A 20,909-nucleotide genomic window follows, 5' to 3' on the forward strand; every position below is an offset into this window, starting at 1 on the left:
ATAGAAATACAGATTCTGGATTTCAGTAATGTAATGCAACATAATTTAAACGTATATCTTTTTGTTTGCTTCAGTAGAGGGAAAAAACAAGCAAACTTTTCTTTTATTTTTTAAGGAGCTAGATTTGACCAACATAATTAAGTGTTAATTTCTCCCACAGCTCCAAACCCATTATCTAGGTGAAGATTTGGAATAGTTTCAGTGTAAACAAGGGAAATGCCATACAGGAGAATTTCATAATATGAAAATTGGAAATCACGTTTTGGTCAAATTTTGAAATACTAAAATGTGGGAAACTTTCAAAAGAGGAACTGACTTATGGTGCTCATTTCCAGAATTAGGAAGCATATTCTTTTAAATGTTGTAGGTTTCAAGACGTTTGACCCTAGTTAATATCCAACAGATTGCTCCTTCCTTATGTCCCTGTGCTCCATGTGTATCAGCTGACTGACCCCTCCTTCCCAGCCCTGCTGGTGCCCCAGGGCGGTCTTCTCCCCTCGAGGGCATGTCTGAGAGGCTGTGCTGCAGGGCAGACCAGAGCACGGCCTTGGGGAGCCAGTGTCTGGGTTCAATTCCTTGTTCCAACTTTTCTTGAGACCTTGGCAAGTTATTTGTGCTCTCTTTACAATGAAAAGAAGTAACGGTATCTGCTCTGTTGGATTGTTAGGGGAAAAAAATGAGTGATCATTCACCAAGTGCATAGAATAATGCCTGTCATGTGGTAGGGGTGAGTATGTTTCTTGTTAAGTGAAATTAAAGGAAAAATGGAATGCCATGGGCATTTTTGGGAAAAATCAAAGAAGATACGATGAAAAGTGCCAGAAATTAGGAGCCTGACAAGTGGCAATAAACTAAATATTTAAATCCTGTGAGGCTCAACAGAATGTAGTCAAAGCCATTAACATCACACCCACTATCCTGTTGTAAGTGATGACATGATCTGGTTTACTGCTTACAATAGTCCTCAGAGATGGGTCCCATTCTACAGGTGAGAAAACTGAAGCCCACGAGTGAAGCCGTTTGCCCAAAGTCAGGCAGCCCAAGCCCCCTGCAGACCAGAACCTGCTTCCTCCCCTGACGGTCAGGAGCCGCAGACAGGGTGGACACAATTGTTTCCCAGATTCTGGAGGTTTTGAGTCGAATATTACTGATTGACGTTTGGGGGGAAACAATCAACTATCAAGGTTATTGGACTTGTGAAACTTTCTGCCTCAAAATGAGGTGTGAAGTTGAAAACATAAATTGGTTCAAAGCAGTACGATCAGGAGAGAATCAAAGAAGGTATAATGAAAAGTCATAGAAATTCGAAACCTGCCAAATGGGAATAAAAACTACTTTTCCCGTTTGTAGTTTCCTTTGGGTTTTCCTTTGGATCAGCGTTAACAGTCTAAAGGTTCCTGTCGGTGTGGTAACCAGTACCGTATAATGAATGTCTAAAAAGGTGAGCAAGTGTTTGCTTTTAATTGGAATGAAAGTCAAGGTGGAAAGTCCTGTACTCATAGAAGAGCCTTTTATTTCCAAGTATACCGTGGTACTTTCTCAGATTATATGAGATTGTTTAAAAATTCCACTCTGGATTAACCAAAACTGGTAACAATAAGCTAAAATAAGTTGCACAACTTAACATTAAATGTAGCAATGAGGGGCCGGCCCGGTGATGCAGCGGTTAAGTTCACATGTTCCGCTTCTTGGTGACCCGGGGTTCACTGGTTCGGATCCCGGGTGTGGACATGGCAGCGCTTGGCAAAAAGCCATGCTGTGGTAGGTGTCCCACATATAAAGTAGAGGAAGATGGGCCCAGATGTTAGCTCAGGGCCAGTCTTCCTCAGCAAAAAGAGGAGGATTGACAGTAGTTAGCTCAGGGCTAATCTTCCTCAAAAAAAATAAAAAATAAAATAAATGTAGCAATCTGTGTCTATAAATCAGTATTAGAAAATTTATGTATAGCTGTAAATAGGCAATAAATTCACAGTATTATCTGAAACAATTTATATTAATACTTGGTTTCATCTTTTTATTATAAAAGGAAAATGAGTTTAAAGAATTCAAATAGAGACACATATATAGTCGACAGTGTGAGTTTGTCCCCCCTTACGTATATGGACTAATGTGTGTGCAGATACGTATTTACATTTTAATTATTATAATTCCTAAAGCTGGAGATGGTGACCTGTTCTGTGTCTAATGAGCACTCTGGGATACTCATCTCTCAGTCTATCTTGCATATGTTCAGTTTGACGTTTGATATGGGAGTATATGCTAATATCTTTGGATAAAGAATTCTCAACAAAGTGTGTTTAGAGTTTAATGTAAATTTTTAGTATTATATGTGAAAATATAGGTAATTCCGAACACTTTACAGTTCTTTTGCAAAAGTACCGTAATATCGTTAGTGTTTCTGGTTTTTTCTTTCTTTTGTGGAGATTGCCACCCAGTGAATTAGTTTAATTGAAAATGGGAGATGATGCAGGAAAGTCTTTGCCCACTCCGCAGCTCGCAGCGCCTCATGTGGTCCTGGCTCCTTGAGGTGGTCAGTGTTAATCCACTCTGCCCCTGGCTTGGGTGGGTTGTGAGATGGATCTACCCCTTATTTTTCCCAAATGCGAAATAAGAGGGTCGTATGAGTTGATCTCTGGTTCCTCTTTCATCTCAGATATCCTGGTATTCTCACAGACCGTGCACACTTAGGACATTGGAGTGAATTGCATTAGTCTATGTGGCAGAAAAGGCTAGCTTTTGTCCCAGTGGTATGTAGAATATGCTTCTTTTTTGACGCGTGTCTCTGTTCATCTGCACTGACATCCAGTGCTCACTTGTGGCAGTGCCAGAGAAGTAAATGTGGCCACTTGAGAGTAGATACTATTAAGAGAATTAAATAAATTCAACTTTGGGGCCGGCCCAGTGATGCAGCGGTTAAGTTGTCACATTCTGCTTCAGCGGCCTGTGTTCGCCGGTTCAGATCCCGGGTGTGGACATGGCACCGCTTGGCAAGCCATGCTGTGGTAGGCGTCCCACATATTAAGTAGAGAAAGATGGGCACGGATGTGAGCTCAGGGCCAGCCTTCCTCAGCAAAAAAGAGGAGGATTGGTGGCAGATGTTAGCTCAGGGCTGATCTTCCTTAAGAAAACAAAAAAATATAAAAAAATAAGTTCAACTTTGTGCTGAAGTTTAGCTCAGCAGAACTTGTGGAGGGTTTGGATAAAATCGATTATTATTGAAGTTCAGTGAACTTCCTTATACTGCCGCTCACCCCTTAGTGTCTTCTCATGTTATGTTTAGATACTGGTATCTACGCTTTCTATTTGAGAATCACCTCTAAGGGTCATAAATAATCGAGATAAATGATGTCAGCTTCCAAGTGTATTACATGTTTTGTTTATATTAAAAATAATATGGCTCATGTGGCATCTGACTCCATTATAATTTTGACCTATTTTGTCATTTACTTATGAACTAATTGATATGAGGTGTCACCTTCAGAAGACACGTTGCCCCCAACCGTGTCATGAAACAGTGTTGGCAGCTCAGCTTCCCCAGACGGGTTTGGTGTGTGATTGATGTGGGAGTGTGCAGGAGGTGAGTCATGCTCTCTAATCTCTTTGAGCAAAGAAATTCCAACAAAGTGTGATTTAGAGTTTAATGTAAACTTTTTGTTGTACACACAAATAACAAGCAGGTAATTCCGAACATTTGAATCATTTTCCTGTTAACAGTTATGCTGTGCAACTGCGTAATCATATTTAACCTGTTTTTCTCACTATGGAAAATGTTCAGTAACCCAAGTAGCAGGTAGTTTCTAGAAGCTAGTTAATAATGCTAAGTGTCAGTGATGGTATTATATTTACTGAAGTTGTCAGAATATTAGTAAAGCTGGTTTCTCTAGTGTTAAGGAAATATTCATATTATTTTGGTATTAGAATGTCATAAAAATAACTCCTTGTTTTAATAACTTTGCCATTTCTGCTCTTTTTATTGGAAAGATATTTTTTAAACCTCTACCTTAATGAAAAATTAAAAAAAAAATTCGGTCCAATCAATTACCATTTCAATTAGTTTAAATCCTTTAGGTTTTTGCTAATAATTAAAAGTTAGTAGCTGTTCTTCTTGGCGTGTCCCGCTGACTTCAGTTTTTCTAGTGAGTATCATAAGAGGTCAGCATCTGGTTAGGGGACTAGGATGTATGTACATCTTAAGTGTAACTTTTGGTCAGAAGTTGTTATCAAATTTATCATTCTTCCTTAGTTGATCATAAAAAAAAAAATTGTGATCAATAATGTATTTAAAGAATTGGAATAGATACTACTATATGGTTACCCATTTTGCCAAAACCCTGCAAACCATGAATTCTGTGTAGTTTTGCACATAGCATAGGGATTGGACGCTGATTTTTTACTACACAGCTGCAAGGTAGCTTATTTTTCTACATTTTAAGATAGCTTTTAATGCTGGAAAAGTCCTTCTGTAGTCTTGTATTACTTGTTTCAAGAGTCGACTTTACTGACTCAGCTGCTTCTTAGTCATGTTAATAGTTTTCATAGTGCTTTCCTTTTAGGCGTTCCGAACGCCAGCAGACGCACTGCTGCCTCCTTCGTTTACATTGGAGTCTCTTCGCTGGGGTCACCACCAGCCTGTGCTTTTCTCCTGTTTTCCGGGGCTGGAGACGTTGCAGAATTGGGGCACTTCAGCATGGCCATCAGGGAGTGCTTGAAGGACTTGCAGAGGAAGAAGTAGATGAAGGGATCCAGGCACGCGTTCAAGGACGTCAGCCAGAGGGTGCTCTCCTTCACGTAGAATAGAGTGTTCTCAGCAGGGCAGTCAAAGACGTCCCGGGTCTGGCTCAGCGTGTAGGGAATTCGGGCAAAATGGAAAGGAACAAAACAAATGAAAAACACAGCAATGATAATGAAAACTTTGACGTTCACCCTTTTCCTGGGAGCTTTGCCCGTGCCCCTTGTCCTTACATAGGACCTGTACAGTTCCTTTGTAATGAGCGTATAGCATACAATGACAATTAAAAAGTTAATCCAGAAAATGACTTGACAGATGTAGTTGACGATTTCATGCCAGACCAGACCAAACTCTGATTTGAGGAAAGAGCATTTCTTCACGTTCTTGTCTCTCGGCCTCTTGTTGGTCAGAATCATGTTAGGCAAAGAGAGTAAGAACATGAAAGCCCAGATGACAACAGAGAGGATCTTAGCCCCCAGGAGATTGTTGGGGTTGGACGTTTTAAAGGGCCTGGTGGTCTTCTGGTAGCGATCGATAGTTATCAGTCCGAGGAAGGAAATACTGATGTACATTGTGAAGTAAAATACGACAGAGGTCACCTGGCACACGAAGGTCCTCAGGGGTCCCGTCCCCAGTTTGGCATCGCTGAGGATTTTGAACGGAAAAGTCAGAATCATGAGAAGATCGGAAATGACTGTGTTCTTAAGAAAAATAATAAAGTTGGATTTACTGCGGATTTGGAAGAAGACCCTCATTGCCAGGCTATTTATGATGAGTCCAACGAAAAACAGGAGCGTGTAGAGGAGCGGGAAGAGGACCTGGGTGATTTTGTAATCTCTGGTGCACAGGCTGCTGTTCCTGGCCACAGAGGTGAGGTTGTCCATGGCTGGTGTTCCTTCCTTGCTACCTAGAGGGGGAAGGAAGAGATCGATATTTTCAGGCCTAGACAGTTGATTTTGCTCTTATCTCCATGGGTCACCTTTTTGGCTAGGCTTCTCTAAAAATTGGCGTTTCTAATCCTCGTCATGGCAGTTAGTAGGAACACAGAAATTGGAATCTCAAAATATTTCACCGTGGCAAATATTTCATCTCTAGCAAAGTAAAATGGCCTGAAGACATTCTGTGACGGGGTGGATACTTGGATTTCTTATCTGTTGAAAGTTTGCCTCTTATGGGGCATTTTTTATCTCAGGCAAAAGCCCGCATATGTTTATATATAAAAACTAGAAGAGAAATGTTTGGTCTCTGCTTTATTCTTCTCCAGCTTCATTTCATGCCTTTTAACTTTTTTGTTTCTGTTCACAAGTCGCTTTTCCTACACTGTCCTTATTCCTGGACTTCATTTGCTCTAGGTCCATCAAAGGGTTCTATGGGGGAAATGACTGAGAACAGCCTATTAGAAGTTTAAAGGGAAAAATGGAAAGACGTTTGTATAAGATCACTCGTGGGAAATTTATTGTTAAATGCCGAATCAGAAAAAAATAAGCTTCCTTTATAATTGGAAGCTGTTTCTTCTCCATGTTGCTCAATCATTCATTCAAAAATCGGCCTCTCCGAGAGCCGTTCTTCAGCTCCCAGTGTATTTAACCCACGCATATCGCATTTGCAACTTTGCTCAGTATGTGTGAAGATTTTACATACATTTTCTTAAGTAGCATTCAGTACAAATTTTAAAATAGTAAGAAAATAAGGATATGCATCCTGTAGGTGGGCATTTGTCGGCATTCCTCAGAACAGCCAGGGCATGCTGTCCAGATTTATGGAGTGTATCCTGGTAGCTAAAATAAAATGTGGAAACCATGTCCTTGTGTGAGTCTGTGGGTTATTACACCACAACAGCCGTCAGGAAAACTAACACGACTTGAATACATTATCTGGCATCTATGTTTTGAAATTTAAAATGAGGTTTGTAATATTTTTATTTCATCAAAGACAAATAGAATTGATTCTACAGAAAATTGTTCCAAAATATAAGACACGCAGTAATGTTAAAGGTACAAATATCTGAAATTTTTTTAAGAAGCTTCCATGCAAAAGATTTAAATATGACAAATAAAGATAGCACTAAATTCCCCAAAATGCCAGTGGAATTCTTTTTGCCCTCCTTTAATTATTGAAACTGAAACGATTAAGATTCCTGTTGTCAGAATTATGGCTCCAATTTCCAATACCTCCTCACCTATGTAACTTAAAAAACAAACAAACAAAGCTAAACAAAACCCAGTATTTAGTTACTAACAGGATCACTGATGTGTAGCCTTCCCTGCTGCTGCTGTTTGCTCTTAGCTGTGCATTCTCTGATCGTTTTGGAACTTCTTTGGGAGTGCTGTTCTGCATAACTTATTTAACTAGTGTTCTTGATATGGAGAATTTCAGCTCCATCTGTATTTAAATCTCATTTTACACTCCAGGTAAAATAAGTAAGCCCATTTGCATTTTATTCCCATGCTTTGTATAATTTTTTTTTTTTTTTTTTTTAGTGAAGAGGTTAATGGTTGTCACTAACACCATTCATGTGGCTTGCATTTTAATTTTTATTCCAAATAAGTGCTTGCATTGCTATTAATTAAAGGTTTCCAATTTTAAGAAAACTTGAAAGAAAATTACACACACATCATACGGTAAATAAATATGTTTGTCAAATACGTCTGCATATAAAGTTACCTGGTTACTCGGTTGATTCTGATGGATTTGAGTGTATCCAGTAAGTGGCAGTTAACACAACCTGCAGAGTGGCATCTGGTCTTTTCCTCTTAATGTCCTTGCTTAGTTGTTAAAACTCTTTATGGTAAAGAGTTCGCTGAGCTTTCATCAGTAAAGTCTTGCGTGTTCTGGAGAGAAATAGAGGGGGAGAGAGGGAGAGAGGACTTCACAATCAGAATTACCTTCAAACGCTGTGGACTCAAAGCTATGCAGACGCTGGATTTCCGTCTGACTGCTTTTAGGACTTCTGCTTTTATTTCCCCGGGAAATGTGGGGCAGGGTGGGTGAGAAGTCATCTTTTAAAAAGCAATTTAAAATCTTGCGGCTTTTTACTGAAACCTCCCATAGAGTTGATGCTTGATGAGTTTTCTTTTTGGTTATTTTCCATTGCAAAGGATCAATCCAAGCTGAGATCAAGCCTTTCGAAGCCCGCTTCCTGGAGAAGGTTGCAGGCTTGCTTTCTCAGATGATTATTCACCTGAAAACACGTTGTGCTCAACATTGGCCGATATATTACATTTGAACAAGTAATTACATTAACTCAAATGTGCTTGTTAGGGATGCTAAGTCTCTTGCTCTTTGTTGTTTTCCTGCTTAATAATGTCATTATTTTAAATCTGTGTTTGATCAACTCTTTGTAGGAGAAACAGTTTCCTCCCATTATAAATTATAAGATTCCGAAATTACATTAGAAAAGAAAAACAGTTGTATCCATTGCCAGGCTCATTATATAAAGTGTCTTTTATGCTTTTCATGACTAGAATTTAAATATAAACATATTATTCTTTTTTCTTTTAACCTAGCTTTTGGTTTTTGGGGAAGTCTATCATTAAATTGAGGGATCCTTGTATCACTGTTACCTTGATATAAATATTGTTGGTGTGTGTACACACACACACACACACACACAGTATTTTGAACTCTCATGTCCTTCTATTACCAGTAGAACCACTTGAGTTGATGCCTTTGCTGGGAACATATATTTTGGTTCTTTCTTTCTTCTGAGTTTTGCGTTATGTCTTTCTCTGCATATGTTAATCTTCAACAGTGGTTCTCAAAGTACAGAACAGCAGTCAGGCTTCACCTGGGAAGTCCTGAGAAGTGCACATTCTTGACTCCAAACCGAGCCTCAGTGAGTGAGAAACTCTGAGCACACCCCTCCTCTGCATTTTAATGAGCCTCCAAGTGGTGCTCCTGGGCACGAAAGTTTGAGAACTAGTCGCTTAAACTCACACGAGAATTTTGTTGGCAGTAAGAATTTGAAATCAAGCTGTGAATTTGAGTAATTTCGTCTGGAAATTTCAGTTACATAATGATCCTGATCTGTTCATCTAGACGTGTCAGTTTGATATTAAACCCCTGGAAAGGTGAATATTCTCAAGTAATTTTTATTTTAAAATTTTACTACTGTAGTAAACATATATAATCAACTTATTTGTTAATTTGGAGACACAAAATTATACTTTTTGACAGAATTTTTATTCTGCCTACACTTCAGAATAATAATAGCCAACATTTGATTCCTTATATTGTCGTGAATTAACTCATTTTCTGATCTCAACTGCTCTCGGAAGTAGGTTTTCGTATTGTTTCCACTCTCTGGATGAGAGAAGCTGAGGAGCAGAGCAGTGAAGTTAATTAGAGCCCGACTGCAACCCATGCTGTCTGACCGCATAGCTGCCTTTGTAACCACCGTGTGCCTGAGAATCTTCCCATGTCACTGTCCCAATGACCCTGACCCTGAACCAAGGCCAAGGAGGTGAGAGGTAAATGCCATGAATGGAATGGCTGTGCTTTCAAGAAAAGACGAGTCGTACTTGCCTTTATACCAAATTGTAAACTCTAAAGGATGTTTTTGAAGAGTTCCTAAGATCTGCAGATGAAACAAGGATTGTGAAAAAAAATCATGACTGTTGTCAACTAATTGATATGCCATCCTAAAGGGGCACTTCAGGGTACTAAAATCGTGCACTTCATTGAGAGTTTATATTTCCCAGAGGGCTGTGAACTGGGATCTGAGGGGAGAGGAGAGGCTCCAGCTCCTGGTCTGAATTGACTCTCTCCTTCCTCTGGTTTAACTCACGACCATACCCATCGGTGAGCCTTCACTGTGATACTTTCTCGTGGAGGGGGACAGCCAAACACCCCCTTGGACCTCTTGACCCTGAGAGTGACTGCAGTCTTTAAGTGAGAGGCGTCTCAGGTTACAAAAGTGTGTTACCACACGAGTGGAAGAAGAGCAAGTTATGCACTTTAACCTTTCGTTCATGAACGACAGCCACACACGCAGTTTGTAATTGGATTGTTGCTACTGGGGGCACGACTAGCTTTGATTGATTTGGTTATTTTCTATGATTGGGATGACTTAGAAAAATGAACTCATTTCCCAGAATTTTTACATGCAAGTGGTTTAGTTGGTTTGTTTATTTTGCCACATCTCCTAAAGGTAATCTGCATGTCTGAAAATATTTGCTTCAAACGGGATTACTCTGAACCCAGAGGGCCCTGCCCTGAAAAGGATCCTGTGGTCCTTGTGGAACCAGGTTGGGGGAGGAGGATGGAGAGGTAATTAAACCATTTGATTAGCTCTCCGGCTGGGTTGGTTCTAACATTTTACAGTTTCTGAATGTGGTCATTTTGACATTAGTGAATGTTTTGAGTGAGCACCTACATTTTAAGGCAGCATTTTACTTATGTCACCTAGCTTAGCTTTGCCTGTGAGTATAGAAATTTCGTTTAGATGTAAGACCAATTCCAAAAGTAGAGTCTTGGGCATTGGGGTGTTTAGCAAAACAAAATGCTGCCTCTGGCAATCCAGCTATTTGTCCTCCCTGTCTGGAGTGTTTTGCTTGAAAGTAGAGGAGTAATGTATGCAGTTAAACCCCTTGACATCTGTTATGCTCCTAGGAGGCTCCAAATTCGTTGGGTAAAGGCCTCATTTCTGTCATACTGTGGACTAGAAGCCATCATAGAACAGAGATGTCCTATACAAATCGAACTCTAGGATTTTCTTAAAGAAAAACTACTCCAGTTCAGGTGAAGAGCCTGCTAATTTCTTGTTCCTGGAGGACAGCCTCCTCTGCACAGCACGCTGTTCTCCCACAGCAGCCCGAGGCGCGCTGCCGATGAGAATGGGCTTGAAGTTATTTTATTCTAACAGAACAACATGGCGAATGAAAAGATTCAGCTAACAGAAATAACCCCTTTTAAGAGTTCTTCATTTTAATAGATTAAAATAAAAATTTTATGTAAATAAATTGATTGTTTTTAAAAAGTGCTCTTCTTTTCTCGGGGATGAGGCGGGACGCTGTGTACGGTTCACTTCGTGACAGATGCCAGCTTTGCATCTGAATATTTGAACATACAAAATTAAAGAGTGTTGGGGAAGTTTGAAGTGCTGTATGTTGTTTTATCAGGACAATTGCATCTACTTTATCTGTTTTTCATTAGTCTTTAGAAGAAAAGGAAGCACGTTCAGAGTGGGATTCATTTATATTTCCCTTTCAAAAGAACGTTAACTTATTAACTTGAAAATTCTGCGATTGTTGGGTCACTGGAAATCTCAGAAGGTCTGAAGAGGGAGAAAGCAGAGCACAGAGCTCCGACACTCACCACCACCATGTCTTTGTGAACACACATGCCTTTTGGCAGCATTTCTAATCACTTGTTTTAAAGAAATGAGGGTGGCTTAGAGCCGACTTCAGTTCAGGTACTCCAATTCTCCTTCTAAGGATATTTGTCTCAAGAGGCATAGTTTCATTTCTGTATTAAACAAGCCCTCCAGGGTTTTTGGATGTGCATCCTCCTACTTTCTTGATCAATTAAATCTTGTGAGTGTGAGCTATTATCTGGAGAAAGAAAGTAATTGATCTATGGGATGAGATTTTGAGAACTAAGTTTACGAGGGAGATGACGTGTTCAACCCACAGCCAGCAGTGGGCTAGCCTTAAGGGGATAACGAGACTTCCTTGCACTGCCCACTTGTGAGTCTGTGGGCAATCCGGTTGATTCTTTCTCCTGCCCAACAAATGTGTCTTGCAGGGAATAATAAATAATAGAGTAATTCTTTGGTACTGATCTCCAATCATTAATATTACTTACAACTATGCAACTCAAGAGTGTTTTAATAATACTTATTTGAAAGAGCAGAACTCATTGGTACCTTTGGAAATATTTGGTCCATTCTCTTAGCTTGATCTTATTCTCATGTAGTATAAATTGTTGTTTGAAGACTTATATATTTTCTACATGTACAGAAAATTGATATAAACAAATCTCGTAGGCTATTGAAAAACAGTTACCTTTAAAGTGTCTCTGCCTTTCCTCTTTGAAGACTAGTAACAGCTATCATGATTTTTCTAAAAATGTTACTATCAGAAACAAATACCATCTTCACACTGCATATAGCTATTGACTGGTGATTCTTTTCCAGCTAACTGCATGCTGCTCTTGCTTTATAATTCATTCACTCACTCTTAACTCATGACTTTGCTAGTGACCCAACTCCTTGAGCCTTTCAGGGCCAGTGAACTGATAGGAGCTTCAGCTGCCTCACTTCTTCGCCTCCATGCTTCCCTGTATTTTCACTAATTTTCATTTTTCACTGTGGTTGAGTAGAAAGATGTCCCCATCTTTCTTTCCAAGTTAATCCAGACGAGAGGCCATTGTCTCCCATCTCCTTTGTCAGTCCTGTGCCTTCCAGTCTGGATCTCCTTTATGGAGAGTCCTTTATTGGAAACATAGCTTTGAAACAAGAGTTTGCTGTTGATTGTCCTAATAAAACTTCTCTTTCCTTCCCGGCCCTTGTTCTCAGTGCCCAGCTACTGGTAAATGCCGGGTACTTCCCTCACCTTCACCAGTTCACCGGCTGCTCATACTTCCACCCCGTTTCCTGCTTTCTGCCTCACCACTTTAGAGAAACTCCTCTTTTGAGGTTCGCATGTGGTTTTCTTTTAATAAGCAAGTCAGAGAGGCCATTGTGACTTCTTCACTACATTTGACCGTACTGATGGCCCCTATTGTTAAATGTCCCCTTCCCTGACTTCTGTGACCTTGCATTTTCCAGTCATCTCATTAATTCTGGAGACGGCATGTGTATCATTTGATGGCTTGTTTGTCAGCTCTCTTTATTCTTCCCTCTGAAGAGAACCTGGGGCTTTGCACCCCTCCCAGTGACATACTGTTTGTCTCTAAGCTGTCACCTCTGCAGTAGTCCCCACGTCAAACCACCTGCTAGGCATTTATAATCCATTTCCACCTACCTCTCAAATTCCTCTCACCTAGAGGTAAATGCATGAGCTTGCGCCCTTAGAAGCTTCTTGTTTCCTCCCAACAGATTCTACCTAGTGAGTCCATCTTGAAATCCACTGAGATGCACATCCCCTCAGATGCCTGATCCGTTCTTCACTTCCTTCAGATACCTCTTGATTTTGTTCCTTATTTTTATTCCTGCCTCTAAGACCTAGTTTACACCTATAAACTCTTTTGCTCTAACTTTCTCTCTGCCTCTCCTTTCTTCTCTTCAGTTTGTCAGCACTTAGCAGGTTAAGCTTCCAACACAACCAGTTTTTGTTCTTATCTTCGGCCTTGCCCTATTCTTTTAGTCATGTGCTTTTACATTAGTCCACTTATTTACTCATTATTTGTGTATTCAACAAATATTAAGTGCCAAATCAGTGCCGATTAAAGAGAATATAACTGTGAATAAAACAGACCTGGGTTCTCCCTCACAAAATTGACGGACATTAAACAGACACCTGGAGAGTAAGTGAATTATTGTGATAAGGGCCCCAAAGGCCCTCTTCCCCACCTTGCCCCTCCTGGGGCGAGGGCTTTCACTAAACTGATGTGACAATGAGGGACCTGGCCCTGTCGTTGTGCGTAGCATTTCCACCAGCGAAGCTGAGGCTGTTGAGAGTATTTTAGGTGGCGGAAGGAGCAACAGCAAAGGAAGGAAGTGCCCCAGGGTCCTGGGGGACTTTGAGTAATGTGTGACAGTGTGGATCTGGGTGTGTGCAAGAGAGAAGTGAAAGTGTAGAAACAGGTGGTGGCTGCTGTGTCTGGTACGCTGCTGAGCATTTTATGTACTTCATCTCAGTTATGCTCACAAAACCTTACAAGGAAGGTGCTGTTACCCCATTTTCTCAGACAAACAGTCTGAGGCTCAGAAAGCTCATTTTCCAGGACCATGGAGTTGTGCAGTGGCCCACCCTGAATGCAGTCACGCCCTCCCTCACCCGAGCTTGGGCTGCCATGGGAGCAATGTGGAGCCATAGTATCCTGTGTCTGTGATGAGCGTGTGGGTCTCTCCAGATACCTTCCCTCCTCATCCCTGTTTGGCCTTCTAGCTCTGCCAGTGCTGCTTTGCTGATGCTGAATCTGCACTCCTCGTATTTTCTCAGGGTTCCCGGCATCCATGCATTTTCTCAGGGTTCCCGGCACCTTGTCTCGCCGTAGGTAGATACTCTATGAACGGGTGTTGAGTGCCTTTGCTAACATCTTTCCATCACCCCTCACACAGAAGGTTACTTTAGAGCCATTTGACAGATGCCTTCACTGAAAACAGTCGCCAGGACACATGACTGGCACTGCCTGAGTTCTGTGGCTTTCTCAGTGCCCTCCTTTTCCCTTCATGGGGCTCATAAGTACACATCCCGCCAGACAGAAAAGAAACGTATCAATAAGGCTGTGTAACAGCAACACAAACTGGGGACTAACGGGCAACTCAGGTCATTCAGATGTGCAAGCAGGTGTGGGCATCACTACCTGTGTCACCTTATCCTGTGGTTAGCTCTGTCTTTTGACAATTTGGGGGAGTTTTGGATGCTCAGGATATTAAATAACAAAGCTTTTAGAAGAGACTTGCTCCTAATTTTCTTTTTTTTTAAGGAAGGCATATTTGAACACCTGAAGCATTAGTAATTGTTTGGGTAGCAAGGTAGATTGGCAGGGTGTACAAGTGAATATTAGCAAAGGAACCAGCGCCAGGAGAAGTGGTGTCTTGAACGCAAGGATGTGAGAGAGAAAGACAGAATGACAAACAGGCATGAGAGGAAAGTGGCAGAAACTGGGGAGAAAAGAGGCTCTTCTTTCAGGACTGCAGAAGCCGCGTGCTGCTTTGTGCGGAGTGCACACACGTGTGGAGCCCTCCAGACTAAAGACTGGGATTTTCCAAGTCCCGAGCATTGGGCCCTTTTTTGCAGCCGCTCCTCATTCTGAACACGGTACGGTTTGTTTTCCTTGGGAGACGTCCTTTCTCGTGTACGCCCCTCTGGATTAGATGCTGTTAGGAAGGGCAGGCGCCCGGCGTGGGCAACGGGTCCAGACAGTGAGGAAAGGAGAGAGGCTGAAGGAGAGGGCTGGGAACTCTGCTAAGAAAACGGAAGAGTGGAAGATCCAAGAGAGGGGCGTAGACAGAAAAACTCAGAACCAGGCGCAAGAGAGAACATGCCCCAGACTGTTTAACTCTGGCTGGGAAATATGTTTCTCGGTGTGTCTGTGTTCTCATTATGCTGCGACTAAATAACTTCCTGTCCCGTGTGAGAAGAGCAGTGTCTGAATTCCCTGTGTGTGGGGGGTGGGGTGCAGAGGTGACCCAGAGAGGAAGGTGGCCGCAGAACATGTTTACATTTCCAACTGTTTACCTCACCCCTAATGAGACCCACACTCTTTATTGTTTTGTCATTTGGAAATAAATATCCATGTATCTCATGCAGTCGTGTTGGAAGTAAATGGAACATTTTTTGGTAAAAGTACTTGAGGATTCCAGTGAGAACTTTTTTCTAAATATAAAATATTTAACGATGCTGTATATAGAAAGCCAAGCTTACTAAGAAGTAGCATTTTCCTTAAGGAAGAAGTATGACTAGATCGTATATAATATGATGTGAAATTAATACCACGCCCATCTTTAAACAATGAAAAATTTCTCAGTCGTCAAAACTTACTCTGTAGGGTACGCCCACGTCAAATGCTTCTATTAAGACTTCAGGTCAGTTGACACCTTTTTTTACTTTAGCAAGTTCCAAACTGGAAAAACAAGGGTGTTGACACTGGAGGTTGAGGTGGACTGAAAGGCGGGCAGTGGGATGCGACGCTGCAAGCCGGCATGGAGATGCTGTGGTCAGTGCATCTCATGGACGCGAAACGCAGCCCCTCCCCTGCAAACAAGGGCCTCAGGATGCGTTTTCTGTTTTTCAGGATGAATCTTCAAGTCATGAATGTAACCAGCGCACAATCCTTCTTTATGGAGTGGGCAAGGAGCGTGATGAAGCACGGCATCAGCTGAAGAAAATTACCAAAGATATTTTGAAAATCCTAAATAAGAAGAGCAGCACCGAGACTGGGGGTGAGAAGCTTTTGCATTTGCTCCATCGTGCTGTCCTCAGGCTCGCTCTCAGCACATCTTTATCAGAGGGGACGTGGCACGGTCACCAGTGTTTCCTCTCCCGAATGACTGCACTTTGAAATATGAGTCAGCACACTGACATTTTGAGGCCTTGGTTCCATTTATAGTGATCTTTGTATTAAAATGGCATGTTCTATAGATAGATGTAGGTAATTCTCATTTTCTGCTCTTTTTTTTAATACCTCTCACGTTTTTCTACAGTGCTCTTAAATGAAGTGCTGAAGAATGAGTTGGAAAACCCTTAGTTGAGAAGAGATCTATTTCCCCAATTCTAGTCTGTCCTTTTTCAGGCTTGTGGTTTGACCTGCGTGCTCATATTTGCATGATAATTGAAAATCGTGATGTGTTTCTGCTGATCTTTTCTTACGTTATTTAGAATAATTGTAATAGGTCGTGGGGGCTACCCATATCACCAGATGATTTCAAGAGAAAGAGAAAATTGGGTCCTTCTCTACTTGGCATACTCCCTCCCCAGGCTTTTACAGAGTTTTTACAGTGAAGCTGTACCGTCATGTTATGTCACCACATTGCATAATTGGAATTTTGTTAATTATCCGCTTCACATTTGCCTAATTACTCTTTTCAAAGTTTGTTAATTTTATTAGGCAGTCTCATGATTGCAAAAACGATAGCATTATATATACTCCATTACCACCACTGGTATTTATTTCTCTATTGCTTGAATAATACAGAGGAAGAAAAGTTTGGGTTTTCACTGTGCCAACAGCGTACTTTCGCACATGGCATGAACCGCCTCTGGGAGCCCTGCATTGTTGCTCAGTCCAAAATGAACACTTTTTTATGAACCTCTCCAAAGGGGGTCCAATGTTGAGACTGTAACAGGATGAATTGCACATCCACACTTTCCTGCAGAAAAGGACAGATGTACCTAATGCAGAAAGCTCCCTTTCCTCTCCACCAGTAGGAGCACACATGCAGCAACAAGGTACGAGGGCCGCCCGTTTCCAGTCTGAATGTGACGATGCGGGAGTGTGACGTGGGACGCGAGGGTCCTGAGAACACGATGGGAAGGTTACTTTCCTGTGATGTACATCACATTCCTCATGCCCCCCACCCGCCATCGCCAGTTAAGGACCTTGCGCTACTCTGGCTCCATGAGGGGACAACGCAGAATGTGGAAGGGAAATGAAACCCATTGTTGTAGGCCTGTCGTTATTGAACTTGAAAAAAAAGAAGCTGCTCTAAGAAAAACTGTCGATCTGTTGTTTTGCTCTTTTCTCTGAGAGCAAAGAGGAAATGGGTTGCGATTAGAAGGTTAAATTTAGAAGGCCTGCAACCAGCTAACGGAGAACCTTGGAAACTGCTTTCTGTGTACTTGGAAATGGGGTGGACTCTCTCTCTTTTGGAAGGTTCAGTAATACACGTTTTATCTGAATTAATTTGGCAGAGTCTTTCCAGGCCCTGTGGCAGGTTCGGCCTTGGAAGGCTGAGAGGCTGGGCAAGGGGAAGGAAGCAGTGTGGTCTCCTTTTCTGTTGAGTCTACTTCCTTCCTTCGCAAAGAGGTTTTAATGCCAGACTGAGGTCTGTCCTATCTTTGTACCAGACTCTTAAACAAGCAGTTCTCGCTTGTGGACTCACAGATAGAAAAATCTCTGTTGTTCGTGCTGCTTTTTGGGATATCAGTAATAGAAAGCACGGCTGTGGAGAGGCATCTTCAAAGGGGATTTTTGTCTTTCCCTCATTTTAGATAAAATCCCGCAAGCAGAGATATGTTGATTTGGGATGTAGTGAGCTGTCTTCCGAGTGTTTAAGTTCAAGTCACCACTTAAAACCTAGTATGCTCACCAGAAGCCAGCTAACTGTACCTGAGATTAATGGAAATTTGCCCGCTTTTTTCTCAAAGATGAGGATTGATAAGGCAGGAAAGCAGAGCTTGTGTTAGTATGCGTTGCTCTCCAGCTGCACAGACAAACATGACTTTAGGAACTTGCCAGGAGTGTTCCTAGACCAGCCAGGCCTTACCTAAGGGAGTTTGTGATCTAACGCTTACATGACCTTTCCAGCTGAACAAAATCATACTTCATTTTACATTTACTTTGACTAGTTATCTTTGGTTTTCAGTGGTAAGTCTTTTGAAAACATGAATGAAATTTACCGTAACAATCTCTAAAAGGCCAAAACTTCTAGGATGTAAAGATTTTTTTAAAAAGAAGACCAAAATTAAGCAACAAAAGAGCAATAATATATATATTATGAAAGCAAGTTAACATACGACAGATGAGGAAAATCTGAGTTATGACAAAATTGTAACTCATGTAAATATCATTAAAATAAAATATTCCATTGAGAACCACCACTAGTTTCTTGTATTTTTCTTTGAAAGTGAATGTAAAATACCAGGAAGCAATTACATCTTTTCTCTATGAGATTTTAAGAAGTTAGCTGTATGTAAGTGAATGGAGCCTATTGGCATAAACAAACAAACAGAGAAGCGTTGGAGTTCTGTGCTGGATCTGCCTCATCACGTCTGCCATTTTTGTTCCTTTGTTTGTTTTGGTCCCAGGAAGGACTAAATAATTATGTTACCTTCAGTTTTAAAGCGCATTGTACCCAACACTACTGGTGTGAGCTTTCAGCCTTGGATTGGTGATGTTAGTAAATGAAAAATTCAAAACTTGGCCGTTTTAAACATGCTCATGACTTGTAAGCAGCTATATGGAAGGCAGAATTCCACACTTAATTTGTGCCTTTGAGAACAGATACTGAAAAGCAAATAGGTTAATGAACTTCTTAGTTTGTGTTGTTTGCTTTATGTTTGGTGTTATTTGATGAAATTGGCGTAATCTTACACCTATGTTCCTCAGCACCTTTTAATTCTGATTTACTCTGGTATCAGGTATTGTTTGTTTTAGGAAATAAGGACAAAACCTGGGGTTTTTTGGGATGAGGTGGCTTAAACTATAATTGCTTATTATTGAAAAAGAAGTCTCCTTTTCTAATGTTACTTTCTAAAACCATTATATTTTTCATTTGCAATATCTTTTTGAGTTCAATGCAGTCTCTCCTGTGTCTTTAATAGAGAAATGTTTGAAGTGACCTTTGTTCTCTGAAATTGAACTTTCCAAATAAGATGTGAGTGGCAGAGCTCTTTATGTCTATGACCTTTGACTACTTAGCATCCTGCTGTTGGAAATGACCTTAGAGATCATATAATCTAATCTTTCCTTTTTGTGTTTAGATTTGTCTTGGTAAATACATATATTAAGAAATATTTAAAAGCAAGATCTAATTATTTTTGGATCTTATCCTTAGAACTCTTGAAAAGAATAAGAATTCCTCCTCTGGGATAAGTAATATTTATCACATTTTCTTCAAACTTCTTTATTCTGAATTTATCAATGTAGCACTTTCCCATTAATGTAGAGTAATTTAATTCCTTCCTACCCCTAAAAGTGTTAGGAATCGTGTAAATTTCCTATTTTAAATATTAAACTGTTTGGGAAAAAATATCACAGTGAGTCTCCTAAGATGCCAGTGAAGTTTCCTATTAGTCAGAGTGAGGCTGGGTGATTTTCCCCCCTTCATTGTTACTATCATCGTATTTTAAAAGTCACTTAGAAATGTTCACAGAGGCACATCTCATAGTACCCAAACTCTAGGAACTACTCACTAGAATGGATAAATAAATGATGGTATAGTTACATATTGGAATACTGTATATAAGTGAGAATTATTAATTTTTAGAACAAATTAAAATTACCTCAACAATATGGATCAATCTGAGAAGCATAATGTTGAGTGAAAGATGCCAGCCGTTAAATGCATCTATCATATAGTTCCATTGGTATAAAATTCTCTGGTATGAGATTTGAGTTTCATGGCATAAGTATTTAATTTGTAGAAATTCATAGAGTTGGTGCACTTTTCTGTATGTGTGTTATACTTTAATAAAAAGTATCCATCAAAAAAGTCAAGCACTTCTATTAAATGGAAAATAATGAATCCACTATGTGTTTGTTTAGTTGGAGATGAAGGACAAAAAGCCAGGAAGAGCAAACAGGAAGCGTTTCCAACACTGGAGACTGTGTTCACAAAACTCCAACTCCTGTCGTATTTTGATCAGCATCAAGTGACGTCTCAGGTGGCCATTTAACGCTGTCTTAAATACATGTGGGGTAGTCACATTTCCTTCAAAATCTCGTTTGTGCAGTATGTTTTTGGCTTTAGTTGTCTTTATAGATATGTTTTTAAAAATATATTTGGAAACATCTCAAACTATTGAGTAGGTCAGTTTTAAGTGTCAGGTTGCCTTCCTCAGCAGAGTTAATTTTTATCATGATATTGCTTTTACCTTATGATAATAATCAACACCCTAACGCCATACTTATGTCACCCCATTTTGGTTCTACATCGCTATTGATAAGGGAGAAATCTGTTGATGACTGAAATAAAATACTGTGCAGTTGGGAAGAAACCAAATCTGTTTTGTTTTACAAATCCTTTGATATTCACATAGATGTTATCTGGAAATTAATTAACATTTGTAGCTGTTCCACCTTTAAGATAGTTAGGTCTAGATCTTAATGACAACTTGGTTTATTTCTTCAAATTATAGTTGTAGTAAGGAAGTTGTTTGATTTGTACATGATTTTGGTTTCTGTAGGAACGTGTGTTAACTTTCTTCTAAGTAGAATCACATATAAATTCAAATTTCCTGCTTAAAAAATTAAAATAATTTGACAAGTAAAAATTATTGGGAATGTTTGCCTTTTAATTACTTCCATCCTTTCTTCACAGATCTCTAACAATGTGCTGGAGCAGATCACAAGCTTCGCATCAGGGACCTCCTATCACCTCCCTTTGGCTCACCATATTCAGCTCATTTTTGATCTCATGGAGCCAGCACTGAACATCAATGGACTAATTGACTTCGCAATACAGGTGTCAAAGAGACCCTGCTTCTCTCATTTTTAGGGAAGCGAACCTGCCAGGCCTCATACGATTTAAAATGGGCCACCCAGTGCATTTTTGAATAATTGAGAAATTATGAATCAACAGTATTCAACTACCATTTTAATTGCACCTGTGGTCGTAGTTTTCAATTAAATA

At 40.4% G+C, this 20,909-nt stretch overlaps 2 protein-coding genes across 33 annotated transcripts in view; one reads left to right on the top strand and one right to left on the bottom strand.

Moving 5' to 3' along the window:
- MED12L (mediator complex subunit 12L) overlaps nt 1–20,909 on the top strand; it is a 315,678-nt gene that overhangs the window by 218,235 nt on the left and 76,534 nt on the right. For all 30 annotated transcript variants that reach the window (XR_011427091.1, XR_002800849.2, XR_011427094.1 and 27 more), the window contains 3 exons: nt 15,632–15,779; nt 19,823–19,941; nt 20,598–20,741. Coding sequence is in view for 24 of the 30 variants with exons in the window: in XM_070238316.1 (XP_070094417.1) it covers nt 15,632–15,779; nt 19,823–19,941; nt 20,598–20,741 (411 nt within the window). In the remaining 6 variants the exon portion in view is untranslated. The remainder of the gene's footprint in view (nt 1–15,631; nt 15,780–19,822; nt 19,942–20,597; nt 20,742–20,909) is intronic.
- The window catches only part of P2RY12 (purinergic receptor P2Y12), a 50,502-nt gene continuing 33,217 nt past the window's right edge, over nt 3,625–20,909 (bottom strand). Inside the window, exons 2-4 of one of the 3 annotated variants that reach the window (XM_070238337.1) lie at nt 15,379–15,715; nt 7,394–7,560; nt 3,625–5,636 (exon numbers count right to left, since the gene is read on the bottom strand). In XM_070238337.1, coding sequence (XP_070094438.1) covers nt 4,594–5,613 — 1,020 coding nt within the window. In that variant the 5' untranslated portion in view covers nt 5,614–5,636; nt 7,394–7,560; nt 15,379–15,715 and the 3' untranslated portion in view covers nt 3,625–4,593. Of the gene's footprint in view, nt 5,637–7,393; nt 7,561–7,614; nt 7,921–15,378; nt 15,716–20,909 lie in introns of those variants that run through there. The other 2 variants (XM_005600987.4, XM_070238338.1) reach the window with 2 other exon arrangements.

The sequence above is a fragment of the Equus caballus genome, chromosome 16 (assembly GCF_041296265.1).
Source record: "Equus caballus isolate H_3958 breed thoroughbred chromosome 16, TB-T2T, whole genome shotgun sequence".
Lineage (NCBI taxonomy): Eukaryota > Metazoa > Chordata > Mammalia > Perissodactyla > Equidae > Equus > Equus caballus.